This window comes from Myotis daubentonii, chromosome 5 (genome assembly GCF_963259705.1).
Source record: "Myotis daubentonii chromosome 5, mMyoDau2.1, whole genome shotgun sequence".
Classification (NCBI taxonomy): Eukaryota; Metazoa; Chordata; class Mammalia; order Chiroptera; family Vespertilionidae; genus Myotis; species Myotis daubentonii.
In genome coordinates this window covers 56,095,286-56,120,033 of record NC_081844.1, presented here as the reverse complement: position 1 = coordinate 56,120,033, position 24,748 = coordinate 56,095,286, and the positions used below count along the sequence as shown (strand labels likewise).

Genomic DNA, 24,748 nt, shown 5'->3' with positions numbered 1-24,748 from the left:
CAAAATCTACCCCAGGCCCGAATCAGAATCTGTATTTTATGAGATACCCCCAGTACATGTAAGAGCATCTAAGTTTGAGAAGACGCCCTGATTTGACTCCTAATGGAAACCCTAGTTGTACATTACAAGCCCTTTAAAAAAATTATTGGAGAAGCTCATCCCCAGAAATGCTGAATTAATTGGTTTGGGTTGAGGTCTATCATGGCTGTGGCTCTAATTATCAGAATTTTCCCCCCTCAAAAAATTACATTGAAGTCTCAGATCAGCTCTGACTTCCCAGCAGGCTCCAGTCCTGGTTCTAGAAGTCAGGTATGCCCAAGTATGTTCCTGAAACTGCCCTGAAGGAACAATGGGTACAAGTCAGTTTGGATTCGCTGTCTAGGGCGACTCAGAACTAGGTGCTGAATAATCCAAGGTTTCAGGGTAGTATACACACATATCAGAATACAACCAAACACTTTTTAGTTTCATCGTTCCTGGATGGCAAAAGGTTGGTAACTAAGATTCTCACAAGCCTTTGGAAAATATGCTTTACTGTTGACCAGACACTACTAAATCAAGATTTCCAATATGATGGGTGCTTACAAATGTTCAAACCACTATGTAGTAAATAGCTCAAATTGGCAACACTAAGTACCATCTGAATGTAAGAGGTGGGGGAGGAGAGTGCAGGGACTAGGGATTGAAGGTTTCTAAATTTTTTATTTTATTTTTACTAATGCATCCCCAATGACGGAAACACAATACCTGGCACACAGCATGCTCTTAATAAGTATTTGTAGGTTAAATAAACCCCTCAAAAACCAATAACTTCTGATCATTCATGCACTCTAAGTCGCTGAATGTGCCAAGTTAGTGAACCTCCAGTGGAAATTGTGGAGGCTGTTCTACCAAAGAATGTCTAAATAAAGCTCCAAATCCTTTAAAAATTGAAATGTGTGCCCTAACTCAGTGCCATATTTCAAATGTCTTGCCTAATTTGTCCTGGATTCCTCTTTTGGAGGCTGGCTGAGAGATGTGATCCCTGCCCTTGAATCTCCTTCCTTTGTGGGTTTTTTTTTTTTTTTTTTTTTTTTGCCTGTGCGTACACATTTCCCAGGCGGAGGAGCGCATGCCGCGGCTGCGCCCATTGGCGCGTGTGTGCGCGGGCTTGTAGCTGTCAGATGAACCGGGCTGCCTAGGACCCAGGGGGAGCCGCTCCTCCCGCACTGCAGCCCCTCCGCGCCGACCGGTCCGACCCCCTCCTCTCGCCTCGCACCCCCCTCCGGGGTTTTGGCACCCCTTGGGGGCCGAAAGCTCCGCCGGCCCTGAGAGCGGGCCGCGCTGGTGGCTTGGTGGGGCCGCGCGCGGATGCTCGCCGGTGGGCAGGGCCGGCCTGCGGCGGGGACGGCGGGCTGCTTTATTTCCCGCTAGGGCCGGGCTCAGGGGGAGGAAGGCACCCGCCAGGCCCTCCAGGCGCAGCCAGCGCGCGCCGACCCTCCCGCTGGGCCAGGGCACCCGCGCGGCCGAGGCTCCACTCCGGCGCCCCGGGCCGGGCTCGTGGGCGGGCCCGCGGCGCCGCTCCCACGCTCCCAGCCCCTCCCCCTCCTCTTCCTTCCTTCCCCGCAGCGCTCCGGGCAGCCGCCGGCGGATGCGAGCCGCACCGGGCGCCCGAGCTTTGTGTGCGCCCGCGGGCCCGGGGCGAGCCTGGGGCTGCCCGTCTGCGCAGCTCTCGGCCGACTCCCCAGCGGGAGTTGTGAGGCGGGGCTGGGTAGAGGAGGCGCTTGGTGGGGGCGTGGGGCTCCCCGGCGGGCGGGAGGGACCGAGCTAGCCGCGCTGGACAATGAGCCCGGCTGCTGGACGCTGCGGCCGCTTATAGGAGGACGCGGGAGGGCCGGCGCCTCCGCGGCTCCACCTGCGAGGAGAGGGCGGGATGCCAGAGCCAGGTGTCCCGGCGCTATAAAGGCCCCTCGCGGCCAGGCGTTTCGGAGTTGGTTCTCGCGTGGGCGCTGGGCTACCTGCAGGCTTTGGCTGGGACGTTTGTTTGCGGGGAGCCCTCGGAGCCGCCGCGATGGCCAGCACCAGGAGCATTGAGCTGGAGCACTTTGAGGAACGGGACAAAAGGCCGCGGCCCGGGTCGCGGAGAGGGGCGCCCAGCTCGTCTGGGGGCAGCAGCAGCTCGGGCCCCAAGGGGAACGGGCTCATCCCCAGCCCGGCCCACAGTGCCCACTGTAGCTTCTACCGCACGCGGACCCTGCAGGCCCTGAGCTCCGAGAAGAAGGCCAAGAAGGCGCGCTTCTACCGGAATGGGGACCGCTACTTCAAGGGCCTGGTGTTTGCCATCTCCAGCGACCGCTTCCGGTCTTTCGATGCGCTGCTCATGGAGCTCACCCGCTCCCTGTCAGACAACGTGAACCTGCCCCAGGGCGTCCGCACCATCTACACCATCGACGGCAGCAGGAAGGTCACCAGCCTGGACGAGCTGCTGGAAGGTAGGAGGGGAGGGCCCAGCGCAGCAGGTGCGCCCCAGCAGGTGCAGTGGCCGCGGGCCCGCGCGCGCGCACACCCTTACCCCACGCGGTAGTGGGGGGTGGGGGATGGGGGGTGGGGGGAGGGAGCCTACGGGGTGTCTTCTAGGCCACGGGAATTGTACGTTATCTCTGCTTTTCCTTAAGCTCTGTGTGGAGCGCGCTATCCTCTGATTGTCCTTCCCAAGAGATTTGCTTTATATATATATATATATATATAAAGAACAAAACAAAGAAAACATCCTAAAGGGCTTTGGACTTCGGTTTCATCTCTTAAAATTGGCGAACTTGTTTTTTAATTGCAAACTATTTGAAAAGGTGGCTCCCCAGTGAGGATCTGGGTAACCCTTTAGCTAATAAGCTGTTTGCTCAGCCCCCTGTGTGTGGACCTCAGGGGAGACACCTGTGGTGCCAGCCTGTGGGAGGGACCCTGTTGTATCTGCTCTATTCAGAAGGTTGTGTTGTGAAAAGCTCTAGGTTGGCTTTCCTGGTTGGACTCCCAGCAGAAGTTATATGAGCTCAGAAGGGGTGATCCTAGGCAATTGTTCTTAACCTTGGCTGCATCTTGGGTCACTGGAGATTTTAAAAAATATAGGTGCCTAACCCCCCTCCTCCCCTCCCCGCAACCCCTTCCAGGTTAGGATGTAATTGGTTTGGGGTGTGGCCTGGGCATCCCGAGTTGTAAAAGCTCCACAGGTGATTCGAATGTACAGCTAAGGTTGAAAACCACTGTTCTAAAGGGTTTTCTACATTTGGTTGGTAATGAGGTGAATCAAGGTCAATCTCTCTTCTATTGAAATTAGCTAGTAGTAGTTAGGATGATGGTTACAGGCCATTGGAATCAGAAGTTGCTTGGCAACTGCTTCACTCAAGTGTCAACCATGCTTCACTCAAAGGGACTGATTGGTTGTATGTTGTGTCATCCTTGAATTCCTGCAATACTTACTCTTCTTTTCTTTTAAAGAAAAAAAAAAGCATTACTAAGTAAGTACAGGCATACCTAGGAGACATTGCAGGTTCGGTACCAGGCCACCACAATAAAGCCAGGAGTACAATAAAGTGAGTTGTAATCTTTTTGCTGGTGGAGGGTCCTGCCTTCAATTTGTAAAGAAACACAACACCTGTGAAGCACAATAAAATGAAATGCCAATAAAACAAGGTTTGCCAGATCTAAATATCACCTGTAAAGATCAGACGGAACCCACGTATTTGCTGCCTGCATGTTTACATACAGTCTGCCCTCATGCATCTTTCTTCATGCAAATGGCACATTTGCTTGGCAGGGAGAGGAAATTAAACTTTGAGCCAACTGTTTTTCTTATCATTTCATCCTGTTCTTATGTTATGTTCTGAAGGCACTGTGCCCATTTTACACACACACATGAGTAAAGTAACATGACTTGTCCCACAATCCCTGCAGTAGATGCTCTTTCTTCTACAGTTCACCTCTCATACACTGATGTGGCCACACTGAGGAGTCCTTGAAGTGGTTGAGTTTCTCTATTTGATCACTGTTGCCAGATGTTTTCCCTTGTCTGGCTAGATGAGGACCCAGCCAAACTTAAGTTGTCTCTTCAGCCTATGTGTGTGTGTTAGTGACTTCACACATTCTCTTGGTCAGTTGTGTGTTTTGGTTTTAAAGGCTACTTGAGGAGGTGATGCCAACTGGAGGAGTAGATGTAAAATAAAGATACACTGTTAAACAGGCTTTTATCACTCCGTATTTTTATGGTGTTAGAAACGTAAGAACAACATTTGTCTAGATATTTCAAAACTGAGTAACAGATTGACTGACTGGCCCAACACTGGAGTAACAGCCCCATGGAAAGATCAAGGCAATGCCTATGGATTAAACACCCATTACTGGCATGCCCTTGGGATACTGTGCCTAGGGTGGTCTGAAGATTTTAGTACATTCCTCTGAAGTAATTTTAACTGTACATTTGCTACATGAAATTAATGTACTCCAAAGATGAATATCATCATAGGGGGAATTTGGTCAATATAACCATTATGCACATTAATTAATGAGAACATATATTGTACACTGAGTTTGTCATTGCCTAGGCAGTACATGGTCCACTGAGTCTAATTCTCAACCTGTAGTTTCAGCTGTACATGGAAGGGTTGGAACATTTTCTTCCCATGAGGATGAGACCCATAGAGTCCAAATTATACCATCATATGATAAATAATGATGCAACAAATATTTGCACAACAGAAATGTTTTCCTAGTCTAGCCAATTGACCGCTTATTTCCAGCAGTATTCAGTTACTGCAAAAGAAGAAAATTTGTGTACTTCTTTTGTCATAGAGGCATTCTCTCTGACAATGGATCTTTGTCTAAGTCTTGAATATTCCAGTATTGAGTGGAGTACCCTGTTGCAAGAGAGATTTTAAGAAAAAAAAAACCATCTATGCTCTAATATCAATTATTAGAGAATTTAAATAGTTTAACTTTTAATTAAAATTGTGTGCTCCAGTGTTCAGATTTATCACACAGAAGAACTTATAGTTTATTTGATCAGTAAAAATAGGTCTGTAAATATTGCCCATGCTGTCAAAATTGACTACAAGATTCTCTAATATTATTTTTACACCATTATGGTTGACTCTCTTCCTCTCTGCCTCTTCTATCCCATGAAGTTTGTAGTTTAGGAAACATTGTTTTTCCTAAAATATTTTCAGTGACGAATAGAGAAAGTGATGGCTCAAGACTGCCCATGGCATGAACACTCATTCAGAACCCCAATCACATTGAACTCAGATAACAAAAGAAATTTGCATGGCCCAGATTTTTTTTCTGCCCTTGACGTTGAGAGTCTCTGGCAACTAAAAACAGTGTGCTGGTGTAGGCTGGCACTCCTGTGCTACACTTGGCCAGCAGGCTACGCTAGGCCTATTGGTGTACCTCACCTTGCTAGCTTAATTTCACTGGTTGGTGCTGGGTATCTCCGTAGTCCTGTTTATTCTTTAAAACCTTCTCTCAGAGGAGGACTGTTTGTCATAACCATCAATATTGGGGAAAATGAGACTGAGTTGGGTGAAGCTGTGAGCCAGCCGAGTTTGTATCATCTCTGATACATAACGGAAGCTGTCCTGATGACTCACTCTTAAGTTCTCATGTTCCAGATTAAGAGTCAGAACTCCAAGTCTCAGCTCTGTTCCATGAGTGTTCTCACCTACTGAACATTTTGGCTGTATTTGTAAAATGTTCATGTGCTAACGAGAGATGGCCAAGGATAGTAGAAATGATGGCTGACCAATGAAGATCCCTGGGTTCTACTGATTGTGGATTTGAGACAAACTCACCTAGTTCCCTGGGCCTCAGTGTCCTTTTCTGTTCAAGGAAAGGTTGAAAGTTTGGCAGATCCTCTCTCCAAGTCAGATTCCTTCAGGACTAAAAGGACACGCTCTTTCTCTACCTGTTTGGCTACTTACTGAGTAGATGAGGGCCTGGGTTGCCTTTCCCTACTCAGAACCTTCCAAAAAACGGACTAGGCTGTAGCTGTCTAGCTGTCCTCCTCTCAAGCAGGGAGTGGGTGTGTAGCTCTGGTGAAGTGTTTGCCAGGAGCCAAAATAATTAATAGCCACCAGTCTCTGCCTTTCCCATTCCAAAAGTAAAATGTCGTTTTGTGTTATCTCGGCCTGTTACCCCTCAGGCAGTAGTAAATAAGCTGATTGAATTTTTTGGCATGTGAGAGAATTTTGTGATTTTTTTTTTTTATAATTCCTACTGAGCATGTTTTTATTAATTTGAGAGAGAGAGAGAGAGAGAGAGAGAGAGAGAGAGAGAGAGAGGCATTGATTGCCTCCTGCATGCACCTCTGACTGGGAACTGAACCGCAACCTTTTGGTGATTGGGATGATGCTCCAACCAACTGAGCCACCCAGCCAAGGCAATTTTTATGATTTTGGTAAGTGATACTTACATTCTTCAAGTTAACTTGAAAATTCACATGAATTAATTTGAATTTAAGAAAAGTAAAGTTCTAAAGAAATTACGTACTTAAGTTTCTGAGGTTTTCCTACTAAGTCTAGTTTATTGATCTGCTGGGCTTGGTCAATTTCTTTGAAGGTGTTAAATTAAAGTATAGTTACTGAGAGAGTTTTAAGTAAAAATAAGTCTCTAAGAACCCATATTATAGGATTTTCCCCCCTTGAATGGTAGATTTTTATAGTAATAATAGAAACTTAGCTCTTGGAACTTGTTATGGGATTACATTCTTTCCTCACTGTGAGTTATAAGATACATTTGCAAAAATAAGCCAAAAGCTGTATGCATTAAAGGCATATATGATGATTGGACATGGAAGTTGAACATTGAATCTTAGGTCTGCAAAGCCTTCTCTGCCTGGCAGACTACGAGATTCTTTAAGACCTGCTTCACATATCACCTCTCTGGGAATCTCTTCCCACACCTCGGGGACGTTGATCTCAAATAGTTGTTGATAAAGAGCATATTTTTGTTGTTTCAGGTGCTGGGGGTACAGTTTCTTCCCTCAAGATGCTCCCAGTTAGAGGGAAAGAGATAGCAAACATGTGTACACACACACACACACACACACACACACACACACACACACACACACTTTCCAGCGAAAGTGCAGCATTGGCCAGGATGATGAAAAAAGCTTCCCAGGGGAACAGATGTTGGAGCCAAGGCCTGAGGTCAAGCTTATAACTCTTCCCTCTCCTTACAGCGTTTTTCTTTGCCTCTATTATACCACTTATCTTTCCAGTTAGTGGTTTATTGGTCTGTCTTTTGCATTAGACTGAGAGCATCATGAGGTCAGGGATCTTGGACATGCAATAAATTCATTGAATAAATAGCCCAGAAAATTACTTTATTTCTAAATAAATAATTACTTAGAAATAAGTAATAAATTTTACTTCAAATAAATAATACAGAAAATGATCTTATTTCCCCTGGCTGTCAAGGGAAGTTTTCTGTGAATTAAATTTGGATAGGGTTGTTCCTATATAAATGTGGAAATAGGTATTTTGAAAAATTGGATTACATTTCAGTTAAATCAAAGGTGCTGTGCTCAGTCCTAATTACGGGGAGAATGCCTCTTGCCTAAAACCTGCTTCTATAACTTTGATTCTTCTTTTCATCTCATTTACTTAAGACAGGGGAATTCAGATGTGCAATAATACAGCAGCAAATAAACTCTTCCCAGAGATAATGGGAAAAGAAATTTTAATTTGGAGAATAAAGAATTCTAAAGGGTTGGGGAAAGAAAGGGAATATTTGGGAGAGCATTTATATGATTAGAGTATGCCATAATGATACTCTAGAGCAGGGGTCCTCAAACTTTTTAAACAGGGGCCAGTTCACTCTCCCTCAGACCGTTGGAGGGCTGGACTATAGTTTAAAAAAAAAACTATGAACAAATTCCTATGCACACAGCGGCGGCAAAAACACCCAGCGGGCCGGATAAATGTTTTCGGCGGGCCACAGTTTGAGGACCCCTGCTCTAGAGTTATAAGAAGAGATAAATATGTTACGGGGCTTTAAAATATAGAAATGGATATTTTATGGTCCCGTGAGGGGAAATTCCCTTGGGCAATGGTGGTCAAACTGCTTCCTTCATTGCTGGTAGGACCAGGCGAGTTGCTGTAGGTCTGTACCCCGTAGCTAGTTCTCTTTCTCCTCACCCCACCTGCTCATGATCCCACTTCTGTTTTTATCTCCTCTGATGAAATAAACAACTACCCTAAGGATTAGAGAATCTTTTTCTTCTTGGCATTACTGCTATGTATTAGATGTTTTATATGCAGTCACGGTGTGAGGGACTTGACGTGTTTCCTCACATTTAACCTTGTAATAGCTTGTGAAAAATGGCAGCGATGTCTTCCCTGTTTTACAGATGAGGAAGCTGAGGCTCAGAGAGGATAAGGAAATTGCCCCCCTGCGCTAATCCTAAGAGGTGGGGCTGGAAGTTGAGGCCTTTCTCCCTGGCTTTTGAACTTCTGCTGTGTTCTACCACCTGTGGGGAAATGGGGTCCATTTTGACCCCTGAGGTTTGCATAGGTCATAATAAATCAGCAGTCCAGACCTCCATCACTGTGCAGCCCAATGTTAATCATTTAGAGCTGGGAATTTTAGATTGCCGTAGTGCCGCAGTCACTGTAAGCATAAACATAAATGTCAGGATGCTGCCTGTATGGTTCCTGGAATAAAACACACCATTCTGTACACCTGCAAGGTAGTGTCTCTGCATTCTGGTTCTGCAGAGCTCCCTTGCTTGACCTCCGTTTTCTCATCCAGTAAATGAAAGGTGAGTTAGGTAATTGCTAAAGCCCCTTTGTCCTTTGAAGTTCAGTGATCTTGGGAAATTCTTCTGGCTCTGTCTGGCTCCATGTACCTCTTTAAAAGTTGGTCAGGTCGCCCGGCTGGTGTGGCTTAGTGGTTGAGCATCGGCCCATAAATCAAGAGGTCCTGGGTTCAATTCCTGACCAGGACACATGCCCACGTTGCAGGCTCAATCCCTAGTCAGGGGCGTGCTAGAGGCAACTGATCAATGTATCTCTTTCATCATTGATATTTCAATCTCTCTATCCCTCTCCCATTCTTTCTCTCTAAAAATTAAAGCCATTTTAAAACAATAAAAATAAATAAAAGTTGGCCAGGTCTTTTGAGCAGATGTGGTTACTCAGGTTTAGCTAAAGTTCTTAGAACCCCCCAAGAACTTATAAAAGGGTCTTCTTCATAGAATGCCCTGAGGAAAGGAAAAATTACAAACCCAGTGCGGGCTCATTGATTTCTTTATCCCATGCAACACATACTTCTGGCACATGATGTTTGATAATTAATGTTACTTTTGTGCCATATGTACTAGTAAGATATTTTAAATAGTAGGAATAGGTGGATATAGGTATTTAAAAAATCTTTCCAGTTAAAACAGCTAGCTGGACAGTTAGCTAGATTTGCAGAAGTAGAATAAGTTCATGTGAAAATGAAGTATTTGTTGCCCTTTCATATTTTGATTTATAAATGTTTTTGTTCAAGAAAAATAATGCAATCTATTTTAATAATGTATAATTTTCACTACTTCTAAGATGCCTGACTTGATTTTTCTCTTTAGACATCTGTCATAAGCACATTCTCGTACTTTTATTACTTGTGTGTGTGTTTAAATCCCAGGATTATCCTAAGCCCCTACATTTTTCAGTGTCTACTTTGAGTTAGTTCTCTGACATAGCTTATATTTAGTTTTGTTCATATTTTGCATTTATTCTTAAGCATTGTCTTTAGTAAATTTATTTCATGTATAGTTTTAATACAGTTAGATACCTTTTAAGTTCCAATATTTTAAGGCTAGAATTTTCATCCTTTAAAACATGCTTTAATTTTTACTATAATCCAGTGTTTTATTCTGTTTGCCACGTCTTCTGCAGCCTAAATTAAATCAGTCAACTAGTTAATCAGTCAACTAGTTAGATTATGTAATTTGTCAGAAGCTGCTGCTTTATAGACCAAAGGTATGGGAAAATAGTGGTTTGTGAGATCAACTTAAGTATTTTTGATTATACTATAACATTTACTAACATCTTAAACAAAGTGGCTACAATCATCTATAATTATGATCTACTATATTACCTTTTGTTTATATGTTGATTAAAATATAATTACCTGCAATCAAAATATATCCTAGTGGATGTTTTAAAGTATGGTCATTGATTTATCTCTTCCTTCACTATGTATGTTTTGCAAACTTCAGACTATTTTTAAATTTTTCTTTAGGAAAAAACAACACTGAGCCTTTATTGAGCGCTTACTCTGAGCCTGGTGCTGATATTCATGATCTTTATTTCTTAAAGGCAATGACTGATGTGCCCTTTCCCAATACCCTTGCTCATCATCTTGGCCTTTTTACATTACAGTATTTTGCCTCATCTGCTAAAAAATCAAGAAAATAAAAAAAGGAGTGTTGGAAACTTACTACTGGTTATACTCATGTTCATCAAGCCTCTGTGCAAGAAAGAACTTGAGAAATAGCCCAATGTAAACTCATCTCTTGTTAGGTTAGTGGTCAAGGCCAATAGCCAGAAGATTCCACATGAATCTTACAATAAAGCACTGAGCAGAGAGTCCTAGAGGGCAGTGGCTCTTCGATAAATAGTAGTGGTCCTCAGCATCTTAAAACAAAATTTGTGTCCTTGTAACTCTGCTCCCCCGCCCTGTACCCCCGCCCCAGTAATTCTAGAGCCACCATGTGGATCTCCCTAAGGCTCATCATGCTTCTGCATGGCAGCCCTTCGGGCGTTTTGAAACTGCTCATGCTTTCCTCCACCATTTCCACTTCTGTCCTACCCACTAAACACCTCTTTTCTGGACACACATCTGATTTCTGAGTCCTTCATCACTTGCCCTGAAGCTTTGCAAGCCATCCTCATCATCAGTCACTAACTTAAAACTGGGGCCAGGCCTTCCTCTTAGATCTCACAGTGAGGTTTCAGGGATGAAGGGGAACGGTGTTAACAAAGGACTCAAGAAGTTGGGGAAACTCTGTCCAGGAAACTTTTACCTCCACTTGGATTATGAGCAATTGAAGGACTGACCCTATATCCTTTATACCACAGTTTATTTGTAAATATTATTAGAGGGATACATTTTGACCTGAAGGTCTCTCTCTCTCCCTCTCTCTCTTTCTCTCTCTCTCTCTCTCTCTCTCTCTCCCTCTCTCTCTTTCTCTCTCTCTCTCTCTCTCTCTCTCTCTCTCTCTCTCTTTCTCAATGTCCTTATGATTGCAGTGTTTCTCAAATTTCAGCAACGTTTGGGATACTTAAAAAAATGAAAACTGTAAAAAGCTAACAGCCAAATTGCAGAAGCCCATTATTGCCTTCATTACTTTAATTAAATTGTTACTTAAATATTTATAAATATAAAGGTAGGTGTGTACTTATGCATATAGTCTTATACACCAATACACCCCAAACAAATTGATAATGGAAATACCAATAAAACTGTATTGGTATTCACAATAAAAATGCAAAATAGCAACATAAAGCTACAGATACTACTTGCTCAAATTAAATTGTTGTTCCCAGTGTGACCATGGTGCTGAATGCTGAGTTCAGATGGCTGAGTGATGAGTCAGTTTTGCGCTGCTAATGAGCCTTCATTCCTGCAGAGTAAAACTGTCCTCTGGCCTTAACTTGCTGTGCACGTCTTTTCCTTAAGTCTACTTTTCCTCCTTAACTGACAGCAGAGTTACAACACTTGATGCCAAAAGAGGTGAGGCTGTGGACAGAGTGGCCTGGCTGTCCTTGGTTCAGAAGCAGTTGTTCAGATGTTCCAGAATTGGGTGATATAAACATTTTAAATCTTATCATCAAAACTAGAGGCCCGGTGCACGAAATTCGTGCATGGGGGTGGGGGTGGGGTGTACCTCAGCCTGCCTGCACCCTCTCCAGTCTGGGACCCATTGAGGGATGTCTGACTGCCTGTTTAGGCCTGATCCCTGTCGGACATCCCTCTCACAATCTGGAACTGCTGGCTCCTAACTGCTTGCCTGATTGCCTCCTAACCACTCCCCTGTCGGCCTGATTGATGCCTAACTGCTCCCCTGCAGGCCTGGTTGCCCCCAACTGCCCTCCCCTGCAGGCCTGGTCACCCCCAACTGCCCTCCCCTGCAGGCCTGGTCGCCCCCAACTGCCCTTCCCTGCCAGCCTGATCATCCACAACTGCCCTCCCCTTCCAGCCATCTTGTGGTGGCATCTTGTGACAGTCATCTTGTGATGACATCACACGTGACCCCACCTAGGCTTTTATTACATAGGATAAGCACAGAGTTAAAATCGCTCTGGTGAGCTCTTGCTGATTGTGGCATCCAGCTGGCTCAGATATGAGGAGCAGGTCTGTAGTTTTCATCTTACCAGGAGATTAGATACAATTAGTACTTTTTCAGTGAGCAAGCTTGAAGGCTTTTTGGTTAATGAGTAGAATTTTTGTTTTCCTTTTACATATTTTTTAAAAATCTTAAACTCCTCAAATTTCAATGGTGAAAAATGGATTTGTGGACATACTTCTTTGTAGATACTCAGATGTAGGTTTTGTGCCCCTTTCTCAGTAGATGGTACAGATGGTGAAGTTGGATGTGACTTTGGGAGAGAACTTCTTTTGGCCACTTGCCATCAGATGTATTGAAAGAGCATTGATCTTAGGGGTGAAAGATCTTATTTTGTGCCCTTAGTTCTACCCTGCAGGAAAGGCTATTATATTCATTTTGTGAATGTGACAGCATTGGATCAGAGACACAGCAAATGAGTGAAGAGTGGAAACAGCCTCCTGGCCAGAGAGATGAACTCTGTGTTACTCTAATGATCCCCATGAGTTTAAATTCTGGGCACTGTACAGTTCAGGCAGTAAACTTAAGTTGTTTACACAGAGTAATAAATCAGACTTTTTCCGCATCCTGTGTTTTTCTTAACCAGCTGGGTGTAGGGGCTTCTCTCTGATGTGCTTTAAATGGAGATACACACATTATAATCCACCTGTAGGAAAATCTCCCAGATGCTGTACTGATGAAGGACATCAAATTGCCTTGTAGATGCAACACATCCAGCTTTATTTTCCTTGGTTACATTCCTCTGTCATTTTTTTCATTTTGGAAGTTAGAAAAGAATTTCATTTTTTTCTGACACTAGATGTGAAGTGTCTTTTTGTCTTTCCTTTTCTATGTTAACATATTTAAATCTTTGGATGGGGGTTTCTCTAAGCTTGAGAGTCCTTGTACCATACACTCATAAACAAGTTTTCCTTTTCATCAAAGTTCAGTGCTTGCTGTCACTGCCAGAGTTAAGTATAGTTTCAGTGTCTAAATTTTGCGTAACTACTTTTCTGCCATGAATGTCAAAATAGTTTATAATTATAAACTACTAGTGGTGTTAGACAGTTAATGTAGATTTTTTTAAAAATATATTTTATTGATTTTTTACAGAGAGGAAGGGAGAGGGATAGAGAGTTAGAAACATTGATCAGCTGCCTCCTGCAAATATCTCCTACTGGGGATGTGCCCGCAACCAAGGTACATGACCTTGACTGGAATCGAACCCAGGACCTTTTGGTCCACAGGCCGATGTTCTATCCACTGAGCCAAACCGGTTAGGGCTAATGTAGATATTTTAATAGAGGTGGATGAGAGACTTGACAGGAACTGATAGAAAAATAGGCTAAAACATACTGTTTTTGAATTTCCAACCGCATGTGGTTGCATGTAGCTATTTGTGATTTCTGTCAGTAACTTGACATTTTAAATGTTGAGGGATTATTGTGATTTAGCTATTAAATAGATATAGAGAATATATAGAGCGCCGCCCCAAATATATACACACTTGAACAGCTGAAGGTTAAATTTTGAAAATGAAATATATTTTAATAAATACTGCCTTTTTAATTATTCAAAGTGTATACATTTTTGAGGACACCTTATGTATTATATGTCTGTATATATAATATATACCTATTTATAATACATACATATATATATATATATATATATACCATTAATTGAAAGAGACATTACATCTGTTGGACTAAAAAGGTACCCTGGACTCTTGATGCTTTGGAGTGAAAAAGAATGTTGGTGGGTACTAGATAGTCCTCATGTCCTGCTTGTTTTCCTGTAGGTCACCTTTTGTGGGACTAGCATTACCTAAAAGTGTCTCAGACCACGCATGACATCTTTCAGGAGCCTGATCCTGAACCTCCCAGGTCATCGTGTGTAAACAGCTATGCTGTGGAAAAGTAATGCAAATCAGTTTGTTTTGCAAATAGGTATTTTTGTCATTACTTTGACAAACATGTTTTGAGTGCTTATTACATTCCAGATGCTGTGCTAGATGTGGGTGGTATGAAAAAGGCACAGTCAGTTTTTTCAAGGAGCTGCTATTCCAGGCAATGGTTTGCAATGAGGGATTGTTTGCACGTTCACCTGTGAAATTTAAAAACCGTACCTCTGTGTTTTAGTGTACCGCTTTCCAGTCAGTGATTTTGGGTCAGTTGAACTGTGGCGAGGCCTGGACATCTGTACCTATAAAACATAGTCACCTGATTTTTAAAAACTCCCTATTCATAACCTCTGCAAGAGACAGATAAAGAATAAATGATTTTAAGTCCTGGCTTGGAGGCTCAGTTGGTTGGAGCATTTTCCTGTACATCAAAAGGTTGCGGGTTCAATTCCCATTCAGGGCACACACCTAGGTTTTGGGTTTGATCCCTGGTCAGGGCACAAATGAGAGGCAACCCATTGATGTTTTATCTCTCACATCGATGTTTCTCTCTCTCTCTCTCTCTCTCTCTCTCTCTCTCTCTCTCTCTCTCTCCCCTTCTCCCACCCCATCTCTTCCCCTTCTCTTGCTAAAAAAAAAAAAAATCAATTAAGACATATCCTCAGTTGAGGATTAAAGAAAAGAATAAGTGATTATGCAAAACTAACATTGAAAACCGAAAACTCACAGTACAAGAGTGCTCAAGAATGATGTAATTTTAAAATTTTTCCTTTAAAATTATGAAACATACTAGAGGCCCGATGCACAGATTTGTGCACTGGTGGGGTCCCTCGGCCTGGCCTGCGGGGATCAGTGGACCTCCACACCACCCCAGCCTGGCCTTACCGGCCAGCTCGTCGGGCTCCAGCCTGCTGTCTGTGTTGATCCTGCACAGCACAGCACAAAGTAGTGCACGATAGGCAAGCGGCTGGGGAGGATCCCGAGCTCGGGCTGCGCGCTATGCCCACCACTCGAGCTCAGAGGGGGAGTGTCCATGGGAGAGGCTCGTGCTGCCGTGGCTATGCTCACCAGGTGTGAGCCCGGTGTCTGGCACCCGTCTGTCAGTTGAGAGGTGTTCCTACTGTGGGAGTGCACTGACCACCAGGGGGCAGCTCCTGCATTGAGCACCTGCCCCCTGGTGGTCAGTGTGTGTCATAGCTACTGGCCGGTCTTCCGGTCGCTTAGGCTTTTATATATATATATATATATATATAGACTAGAGGCCCACTGCACAAAAATTTGTGCACTCGGGGGGGCGGGGTTCCTCAGCTTGGCCTGTGCCCTCTCGCAGTCTGGGACCCCTCACTGGATGACCACTTGCTGGCTTAGGGCTGCTCCCCAGGGGATTGGGCTCAAGATGGCAATCAGATATCCCTCTGGCAGCCCGGCAGCCCTTGGGGGACGTCCACTTGCCAGCGGGGAGCAGACCTAAACTGCAGTCGGACATCCTTAGCGCTGCTGAGGAGGCAGGAGAGGCTCCCACCACCACCGCTGTACTGGCACCCATCAGCCTGGCTTGTGGCTGAGCAGAGCTCCCCATGTGAGAGCATTTTACCCTTTTACTATATAGGATAGAGGCCTGGTGCACAGGTGGGGGCCAGCTGGTTTGCCCTGAAGGGTGTCCCGGATCAGGGTGGGGGTCCCGCTTGAGTGCCTGGCCAGCCTGGATGAGGGGATGATGGCTGTTTGCAGCTGGTCGCACCCCCTTCAGGGTGGGGGTCCCCACTGGGGTGCCTGGCCAGTCTGGGTGAGGGGCTGAGGGCCGTTTTCAGTCTGGTGGGTGACTGAAGCTCCCAAACTCTCCTTTTTTAATTTTTTTTTTTTTAATTCTGGGATTTATTTACCTTCTATGGCTGTCACTGGAGCTGAGAGCCGGCCCCAGCTTGAGGCCTTGGCTGCTGAAAGCAGGTATCTGGGGTTTGTTTGGCTTCTATAATTGAAACACTGTTGCAGCTCCAGCTCTGAGGCCTCCGCTGCTGAAAGCAGATATCTGGGGTTTTTTAGCTTCTATAATTGCAGCAATTGTTTCTTAGAGTGCAGCTCAGAGACCGGCGGCGGCAGGCGGGGAATCTTGGCTTCCTCCATCACCAGGGCAACCAAGCCTCCTGTTCACTTTAGCTGCCTGGCTGCCGGCCACCATCTTGGTTGGCAGTTAATTTGCATAGCCTGCTGATTAGCCAATGGGAAGCGTGTCAGAGGTATGGTTAATTACCCTATTTGTCTTTTATTAGATTAGATACCTACAGAAAGTTCATAAAACATACATGCACAGCCTATTGAGTTACCATGAGGCGAGCATCTCCATGATTACCAGCCATGTATGCCAGTATCTGAGACACTCTCCCTTGGTCTCTTTCCCGTTATAACTCTTTCAGGGGAACAGCAGCCTGACTCTTGCTTTCCTTTATATTTTTGCTACAATGAAGACATCCTAATCAAAACAATTAACTGGTATCTGTTTTGAACTCTACAGAAATTGACTCCTACTGCATATAGTCCTTTGTCATCTTTTGCTCACTATTGTTCCACATAGCTTGTTTGTTCATTTGCATTACTGTTATGACCACACTGTAATCTAGGTTGGATAATGTGAATTGATTCTCATCTTTGGCTATTGAACAAATACTTCTATGAGCATACACATATGTGTATGTATATATAGAGAGATAATATATGTTCTGGTGCCCATGTGCATTAATTTCTCTGGGATACTTTCCTGGGGTGGATTTCAGGGTCCCATGTTATGTATGTTGTCAATCCTCCCAGCAGTATGTGAAGTTTCTACTGCTTTTCTTTCTTGTCAGTGTCAAGAAATCTTGACAGGTTGTAAAAAGAGGTAAGGTAAAAGGAGGAGGAAGGTTATCCTGTATAATAAAGAGGTGACATACAAATTGACCCTCACTCCATCAAGCCGTCACAAGATGGCTGTGCCCACAGCAGAGGCGGGGTTCCCATAACGAGCCGTAACGAGTGATCAGCAGGGACCTGAGGCTGCATGGCTACAGGCTGGGGTGGGGGACCTGAGGCCACGCCCCCCATGCGGTGGAGCTTGACTGGGGACCTGAGGCTGCACCCTCCACCCGACAGGGCTTGACTGGGGTGGGGCCGACCGGGTCTGGGTCTCGTGCGATTTTGAGGTGGGCATGGGTGGGCGGGGACTTGACTCTGGGTCCCACGGCATGCCCCAGACTCTGACAGGAGGAAGATTTTCATAAACATTTTACTAATTTTCTTTCATCTCTGACACTTCTATTATAAAGGGCAAATAGCAATATTAAAATATTTCCTCTAATTCCCTTTTAATGTGCATGAATTTTGTGCACCAGGCCACTAGTTTCAGGTAAATAAGGAGGAATGAGACTAAGAGGGTATGGTGAGATTGGAAGGAAATTGCAGATACACTGGTGTGGTGCTAATTTGGGAACCTGTGAGAAAGTGGCAGAAGATGAGGCTGGAAGTGTGTGATGTGCTGAGGACTTTGTCCTGTGTTCTCAAGTCAAGGAAGCAGGCAGGAGACATCAGATCCACATTGTACAAACCTTTCTGTGGCAGCTCTGTGGAAGATGAGGGGGTGAGGCCTGATACACGCAGTTTAATCCAGGAAGGATGAGACAAGGCAGGGTTGACGGTGGATTCCAGAGGTGCTTTGACCAAAGTGAACAGTCTTATAGGGAAAGGGAGGAGAGAAGCAGGAGTCTTGGTTTTTGCTTATGTAACTATATAGATAGTGATTTCATTCAATATGTTGTGAAATTCAGGAAGAAGAGAGTTTGAGGTCAGGATGGCAATGATGGGGCATGATGTTAGTTTTAGACATGTAGCATGTGTGAAATCCATATATTTAGTAGAAATGTTCTGTAAGTGACTTGAACTCAAGAGAAAGGACTAGGCTGGGAATGTCCTCATTGTTTGAGACGTCTGGGTATAGTTGGGGGTTGAAGCAAAGGGGGTGGAGAATCTAAGGGGGGTGAGGGATGCCTGGATGGGTGAGAGACAAGGATCCTGAAAAGCAGGTCAAGGTAAGAGGTAAAACAAAAGAAATTAGATCATGGAAGCCAAGGAGAAAGGATCTGAAGGAAGAGAATCATGAATTGTGCCCAGTGTCCTCAGAAAACATCAAGTGAAATTAGAAAGATGTGCTTGGCATTTAGCAGTTTAGAAAGAAGTATTTGGGGTTCAGGGTGATCACTGTTTCAGCCAGTGGAGTGCAGGGAGCAGAAGTGACACTGCAGTAGCTTAAGAGCAAATGCTGGGTAAGGAAGTAGGGAAAACAGATGAGGAGTGCTTAATTATTTTTTTAATTACAGTTGGCATTCAATATTATATTAGTGTTAGGTATAGCATAGTGATTAAACATTTATTTAACTTACAAAGTGATCATCCTCCCCCCCATAAGTCTAGTACCCACCTGGCAATATACGTAGTTATTATAACACTATTGACTATATTCCCCATGACTATTTTGTAACTTCTGATTTGTATTTCTTAATCCCTTCACCTTTTTCTCCTAGCCCAGTGATGGCGAACCTATGACACGCGTGTCAGAGGTGACACGCGAACTCATTTTTTTGGTTGATTTTTCTTTGTTAAATGGCATTTAAATATATAAAATAAATGTCAAAAATATAAGTCTTTGTTTTACTATGGTTGCAAATATCAAAAAATTTCTGTATGTGACACGGCACCAGAGTTAAGTTAGGGTTTTTCAAAATGCTGACACACCGAGCTCAAAAGGTTCTCCATCACTGTCCTAGCCCCTCAACCCCTCTCCCACTTGGCAATTATCAGTTTGTTCTCTGTTTCTGTGTTTGTTTCTGTTTTGTTAGTTCATTTATTTTGTATTTTAGATTCCACATGTAAGTGAAATCATATGGTGGTTTTTTTTTTAGGTGTTTGTTTTTTTCTGACTTATTTCACTTAGCATAATACCCTCTAGGTCAGCCGTGGGCAAACTACGGCCCCCGGGCCGGATCCAGCCCGTTTGAAATGAATAAAACTATTGAAAAAAAGACCGTACCCTTTTATGTAATGATGTTTACTTTGAATTTATATTAGTTCACACAAACACTCCATCCATGCTTTTGTTCCGGCCCTCCGGTCCAGTTTAAGAACCCATTGTGGCCCTCAAGTCAAAAAGTTTGCCCACCCCTGCTCTAGGTCCATCCATGTTGTCACAAATGGCAAGGTTTTCATTCCTTTTATGGCCAAGTAATATTGTGTGTGTGTGTGTGTGTGTGTGTGTGTGTGTGTGTGTGTGTGTGTGTGTGAGAGAGAGAGAGAGAGAGAGAGAGAGAGAGAGAGAGAGAGAGATATCTTTATTAATGCAATCATCTTTCAATAATCACTGAGGTTGCTTCCATATCTTGGCTATTTGAAATAATGCTCTAATGAACATAGGGATGCATATATCTTTTTGAATTAGTGTTTCAGATTTCTTCAGATAAATACACAGAAGTGGGATTGCTGGATCATATGGTAGTTTTATTTTTAATTATTTTTAGGAACCTACATACTATTCTCCACAGTGGCTGCACCAATTTGCAGTCCCACCAACAGTGCACAAGGGTTCCGTTTTCCCCACATCCTCACCAACACTTGTTTGTTGGTTTATTGATGGGGGGTCAGAGCAACCTGCCATTCTGACAGGTGTGAGGTGATAGCCATTCTGACAGGTGTGCGGTAATATATCACTGTAGTTTTAATTTGCATTTCTCTGATTTGTTATGTTGAGCATCTTTTCATATGTCTATTGGCCATCTGTATGTCCTCTTTAGAGAAATGTCTATTGAGGTCCTCTGTGCGTTTTTAAGTTGAATTGTTTGGGGGGTTTTGCTGTTAAGTTGTATGAGTTCTCCATATGAGATATACCATAAGCAGGTATCTTCTCCCATTCAGTAAGTTGCCTTTTTGTTTTGTTGATTTCCTTTGCTGTGCAGAAACTTTTTAGTTTGATAACATCTAATTTGATTACTTTTTTCTTTTGTTTCTCTTGCCCAAGAAGACATATCCAAAAATATTACTCAGAGCAGTGTCAAATATTTTACAGTCTATTTTTTCTTCTTCTAAGAGTTTTATGGTTTCAGGCCTTGCATTTAAGTCTTTAGCTCATTTTGAGTTTATTCTTGTATATGGTGTAAGGAAGTTGTTTAACTTCATTTTTTTTTGCATGTATCTGTCCAGTTTTCCCAGCACCATTTATTGAAGAGACTGTCTTTACTCCATTCCCTTTGTTATAGATTAATTGACCAGATAGGCTTGTGTTTATTTCTGAGCTGTCTATTTTGTTCCATTGTTCTGTGTGTCTGTTTTTTATGCCAGTACCATGCTGTTTTGATTAGTATAGCCTTGCAGTATAGTTTGATACCAGATAGTGTGTATACCTCCGACATTGTTCCTCTTTCTTAAGAGTACTTTGGCTATTCAGGGTCATTTATGGTTCCAATGGGGAGTGTATTTTTACCTTGGCAGTGAATGGAAGCCAAAAGCCCATTAGGTTGAGTGAGATGAGAAATGAAGAGAGGGGAGGATCTGTGTGTGAGAGACACTGTGTATAATAATATTGTAGAGAGGACTGTCTAGTTTAACGGAGGAGAGAAGAAGAATGCCCTTGAAAAAAGGACCCAAGTCCTGGTAGAGGGACTTAATGATGATTAGGAGGAGGGTATCCTTATCACTGAAAAGGGAGAGGAGGTGGAAAAATTGGCACAGACTGAAATATATTCATAGGGAAGAAGGTTTTCAGAGAACAAGAAATTTTCAAGTTCCTAGGTTTTAACAGCCTTTTGACTCTTAAATAGGAGGCAATTAATTTGTTTAAGGATAAAAATTAATGGTTAAGAAATACCCAGGTTGTATTACACAGTTGTGGACAGTTAGTTTGTCAACCTTCTAAACATAAAGTCATAAAAAATTTTTTGAACAAATGTCAATTGGAAAAAGCCATAACCATGCCTCTGGAGAGACTCTTAAAAGGAAATTGAAAGACTTTGTTTTATACCATGCTTGAAAACAATTAAGTGGTATAACCTATTTATGCTTCTCTCCATCCTCTTTCTGTACAGAAAGCAAATCCTCTTTGTATATAGCATTCATATGTCATAATTTTCAAAATGGTTTCCTCTTAGCATCTTATGGTCAAAGAACTGGTATCAAAGAGAGTGTGTCTCAATTCTCTTCAGCCAAGGACCACCAAGAACACAACTATGGTTGGGTTTATTAGTCACTGCATCAAGGATGCATGGGTATAAGGTGACATTATGGGGAGTCTCGGGAAGAGTGTTGGATCTGTCTTAGAATTGGGGCTTCAGTTGGATACTTTCAGGGAGGATCTAAGGAAGCAGGGACTCATTCTGTAGGGAGTGCTGTCAAAAGGAAGGGCATTTCAATAATTGGGTATCTCATTAAATCTTACAGGGAGAGAAAACTAGATTGAGGAAAAAGCTGTAATTGATAAAGAAGTTGTAGTCATTCATTGAGTGTGAGAGGGGGATATTTGATATTGTGTGGATTGCACAATGGCCTAGTTTTTGTGTCACTTTATCATAGTCTGAGATTGACTTTGTTTGAGTTAGCTATTCTGTGAGATTAGATCCCATGGAGAACATAGCTCTGGTTGTGAGCATCAGACCAGCATAAAATCACGTTGAGTCTAACTATGAATGTTAGATCAGTTCTGGACTGCTTAATTTTCTTTATATCCATATATGATACACACACACACACTGAGTGGCCAGATTATTATGACCACCTGACGTTTGCAGGCAAATTAGCTATAATCTTGTGCTGAAGTTGCTAGAGGACCAGATCATTATAAACATCAGAATAGCACAACATACCTAAGTATCGTTGCTGATCAAGTTCATCCTATCGTGTTGATGGTGTATCCCAGTGGAGATGGCTTCTTCCAACAAGATGACGCGCCATGCCACGGTGCTCGTATTGTGCAGGAGTGGTTTCAAGAACATGAGGGAGACTTTACCTCGCTTAGGTGGCCCCCACAATCACCAGATCTCAATCCAATTGAGCATTTATGGGATGAAGTTAAAAGAGCCATCAAAGCTGATTCCACAACCATCAAATCTCACAGAACTGGACAGTGCTATTCATCAGGCATGGTGTCAGATTCCTCGCATCACCTTTCAACATCTCGTGGAGTCAATGCCAAGAAGAATCACCGCAGTATCGAAGGCAAAAGGTGGCCCAACGAAGTACTGATGGGGTGCTCATAATAATCTGGCTGGTCATAATATTCTGGCCGCTCAGTGTATGTGTGTGTGTGTGTTTGTGTGTGTGTATGTATATATATGTGTGTGTGTGTGTGTATCTACACATTTATATCCTAGTTTAACTAGTTTTTAATGAGATCTTATCCTTTCCTTGCTTTGGCAAGTGCAGTATTACCATATATTGCATTGGGAAGAGTTAAGTTCTCTCATGATGTATTTCATCAGTATATTGAGATTTCAGGATACACTTTTTCCTCTGTATTAGTAGCATAAAATGTACCTCCATTTGGAAAACTTGTTATGTTTCCTGGGCATGAGCAGAAGTAAGATGCTTACACTGATCCCAGTGGGAAGTAGGTGGTGATGGAGGCAGATAGGAAGGGCATTTTCAGAAATATTTAAAGAACAGAGTGGACAGAACTCAATGTCAAGATGTATGTAGGGAACCAACAGAAAGAAGGCTGGCCCCTAAGTTTCTAGCTGACTAGTTTGAATAGGAGGTGAAGTTGCTCCCCCGGATGGGGAGGAGGGGAGCAGTGGTCAGCTGGCAGGGGAGTAACAAATCTTAAACAAGACTCCACACAGTAGCATGAATCTGGTTGGGCGAGGCCCATTGCTTCTAATCAATCTTGTAGGTGTCTAGTATCTAACAGAATAGTAATTTATTGTGAAACTGCCCAAGGAACCAAGAGCTTACATTCTTTTGTCAGCACATAGGCAAAGCTCTCCTTGTAGGCAAATCTATGTAAGTGACAAGGTTACAATCAGATTGTTTGGTCTGGGTGGGGACATGACAAGGGCAGCTGGCCTGGGTATTGTGGTGGTATTGTTATCAAGGTATGACATCTATACTGTAGGGTTTTATGTGCCCAGTATAAAGAAACACAAAGCTAACCTCAAAACCATGTCCTGAACAGCCGTGTTGAAATGTTGAGTGCCAAGGATGCCAAAGTAGGTTTGATATCATGTCAGCACCTAGCACATGAGCTGGTGCATAGTAGGTATTCAGTGCATATTGTGAAGGTCAATCTAGGTTTAACAGAAGAGTACCCTATGAATTATTATTTATCCTGTGGATGTGGAGAAGGGGTAAGGCACTGGCCAGCCTTGGTTCAAAACTATACATAGTTATTATGGAACTGATCTAGGAGTTTTAAATAGAAACATGAAGGAAGGGAGAGGAGGAGAGATTAAAAATTTATCTGTAACCACACAAAAACAAATTAAAAGACAGGCTTCCTTTGCCTATTTTCATTTTGATATTCGGCACCCATGTAAAGAGGCAAAATACAGAAAGATTTAAAAGGCAGCTCTCCTGGTTAACATGTCGACTGTGCAGGGACTACATTGATCAAGAAAATATGACATATTAAATATTTCTCGTTTCTTTTTCCCAGTGTCTTTTTCTCTTTCTATTGGGAAAGGCTTTTGTCCAGCTGACTTCTCTCTGATCTTAAAAAAAGAAAATCACTTTTCTAGCTGAGGATCCTCTTTTTTATTATAGTATTTTGGATCAGAACATACAGTTTAATTTTTATCATAGGTAAAATTAGTAAGAGCTTTTCAGTGTGAGAGTTTCTTTCTCTATAAAGTTAAAAGCAAAATCATAATTGTTTATTTTTGCTTATTAATACATGCATATGCTATATGGTTCTATTTTATTAAATTCATACCTATTTTGAAATTATGTGACACTTTCCCAGATGATTACACTATGAACAATGATTTAGATAAACCTACAGAGATGAAAAATCTTTAAATGGTGATGGTAGGGCTGGACTTCAAACTACTATTGTGGATGCAGCATTAAAGCCTATAACCCATCCCCAAGATTTCTTGGACAGGGACCCAGTTATACCTCCTCTTTTTAGGCCCTCTTGTATGTCTGATCTGTTACTGAATTGTTCATGTGCCTTTGGAAGTCTTTAAGTTCTCCAGTAATCAGGATTTAAACAGCATCCTGATAATAATTAAATATATTTCTATTAATAGGTTTTCCTCAGGACTTCTCCTTCAGTATTTTGGTTATTTTTGTTTTAAGCATTCACAGAATTTAAGGGTTGTATTCTATCATTATAATATTAAGAATGAGACTACACAGAATGGGTGAAAAAACAATGGCTTCTTTTTGAGTTAGAATATATCTTAGAGAAATTCTTAGATTGTAACCCTTTTATTTTATGCCAAAAAGTTAAGATTAAAATAATTGGTGGCTTCTGAATCTCCCAAAAGAAAAAT

At 42.8% G+C, this 24,748-nt stretch overlaps 1 protein-coding gene across 7 annotated transcripts in view; it reads left to right on the top strand.

The window, feature by feature from the left end:
• The first annotated feature begins 1,550 nt into the window (after positions 1 to 1,550).
• Positions 1,551 to 24,748, top strand: part of DCLK2 (doublecortin like kinase 2) — a 139,022-nt gene continuing 115,824 nt past the window's right edge. For all 7 annotated transcript variants that reach the window (XR_009453025.1, XR_009453024.1, XM_059697875.1 and 4 more), the window contains exon 1: positions 1,551 to 2,471. Coding sequence is in view for 5 of the 7 variants with exons in the window: in XM_059697875.1 (XP_059553858.1) it covers positions 2,051 to 2,471 (421 nt within the window). In the remaining 2 variants the exon portion in view is untranslated. The remainder of the gene's footprint in view (positions 2,472 to 24,748) is intronic.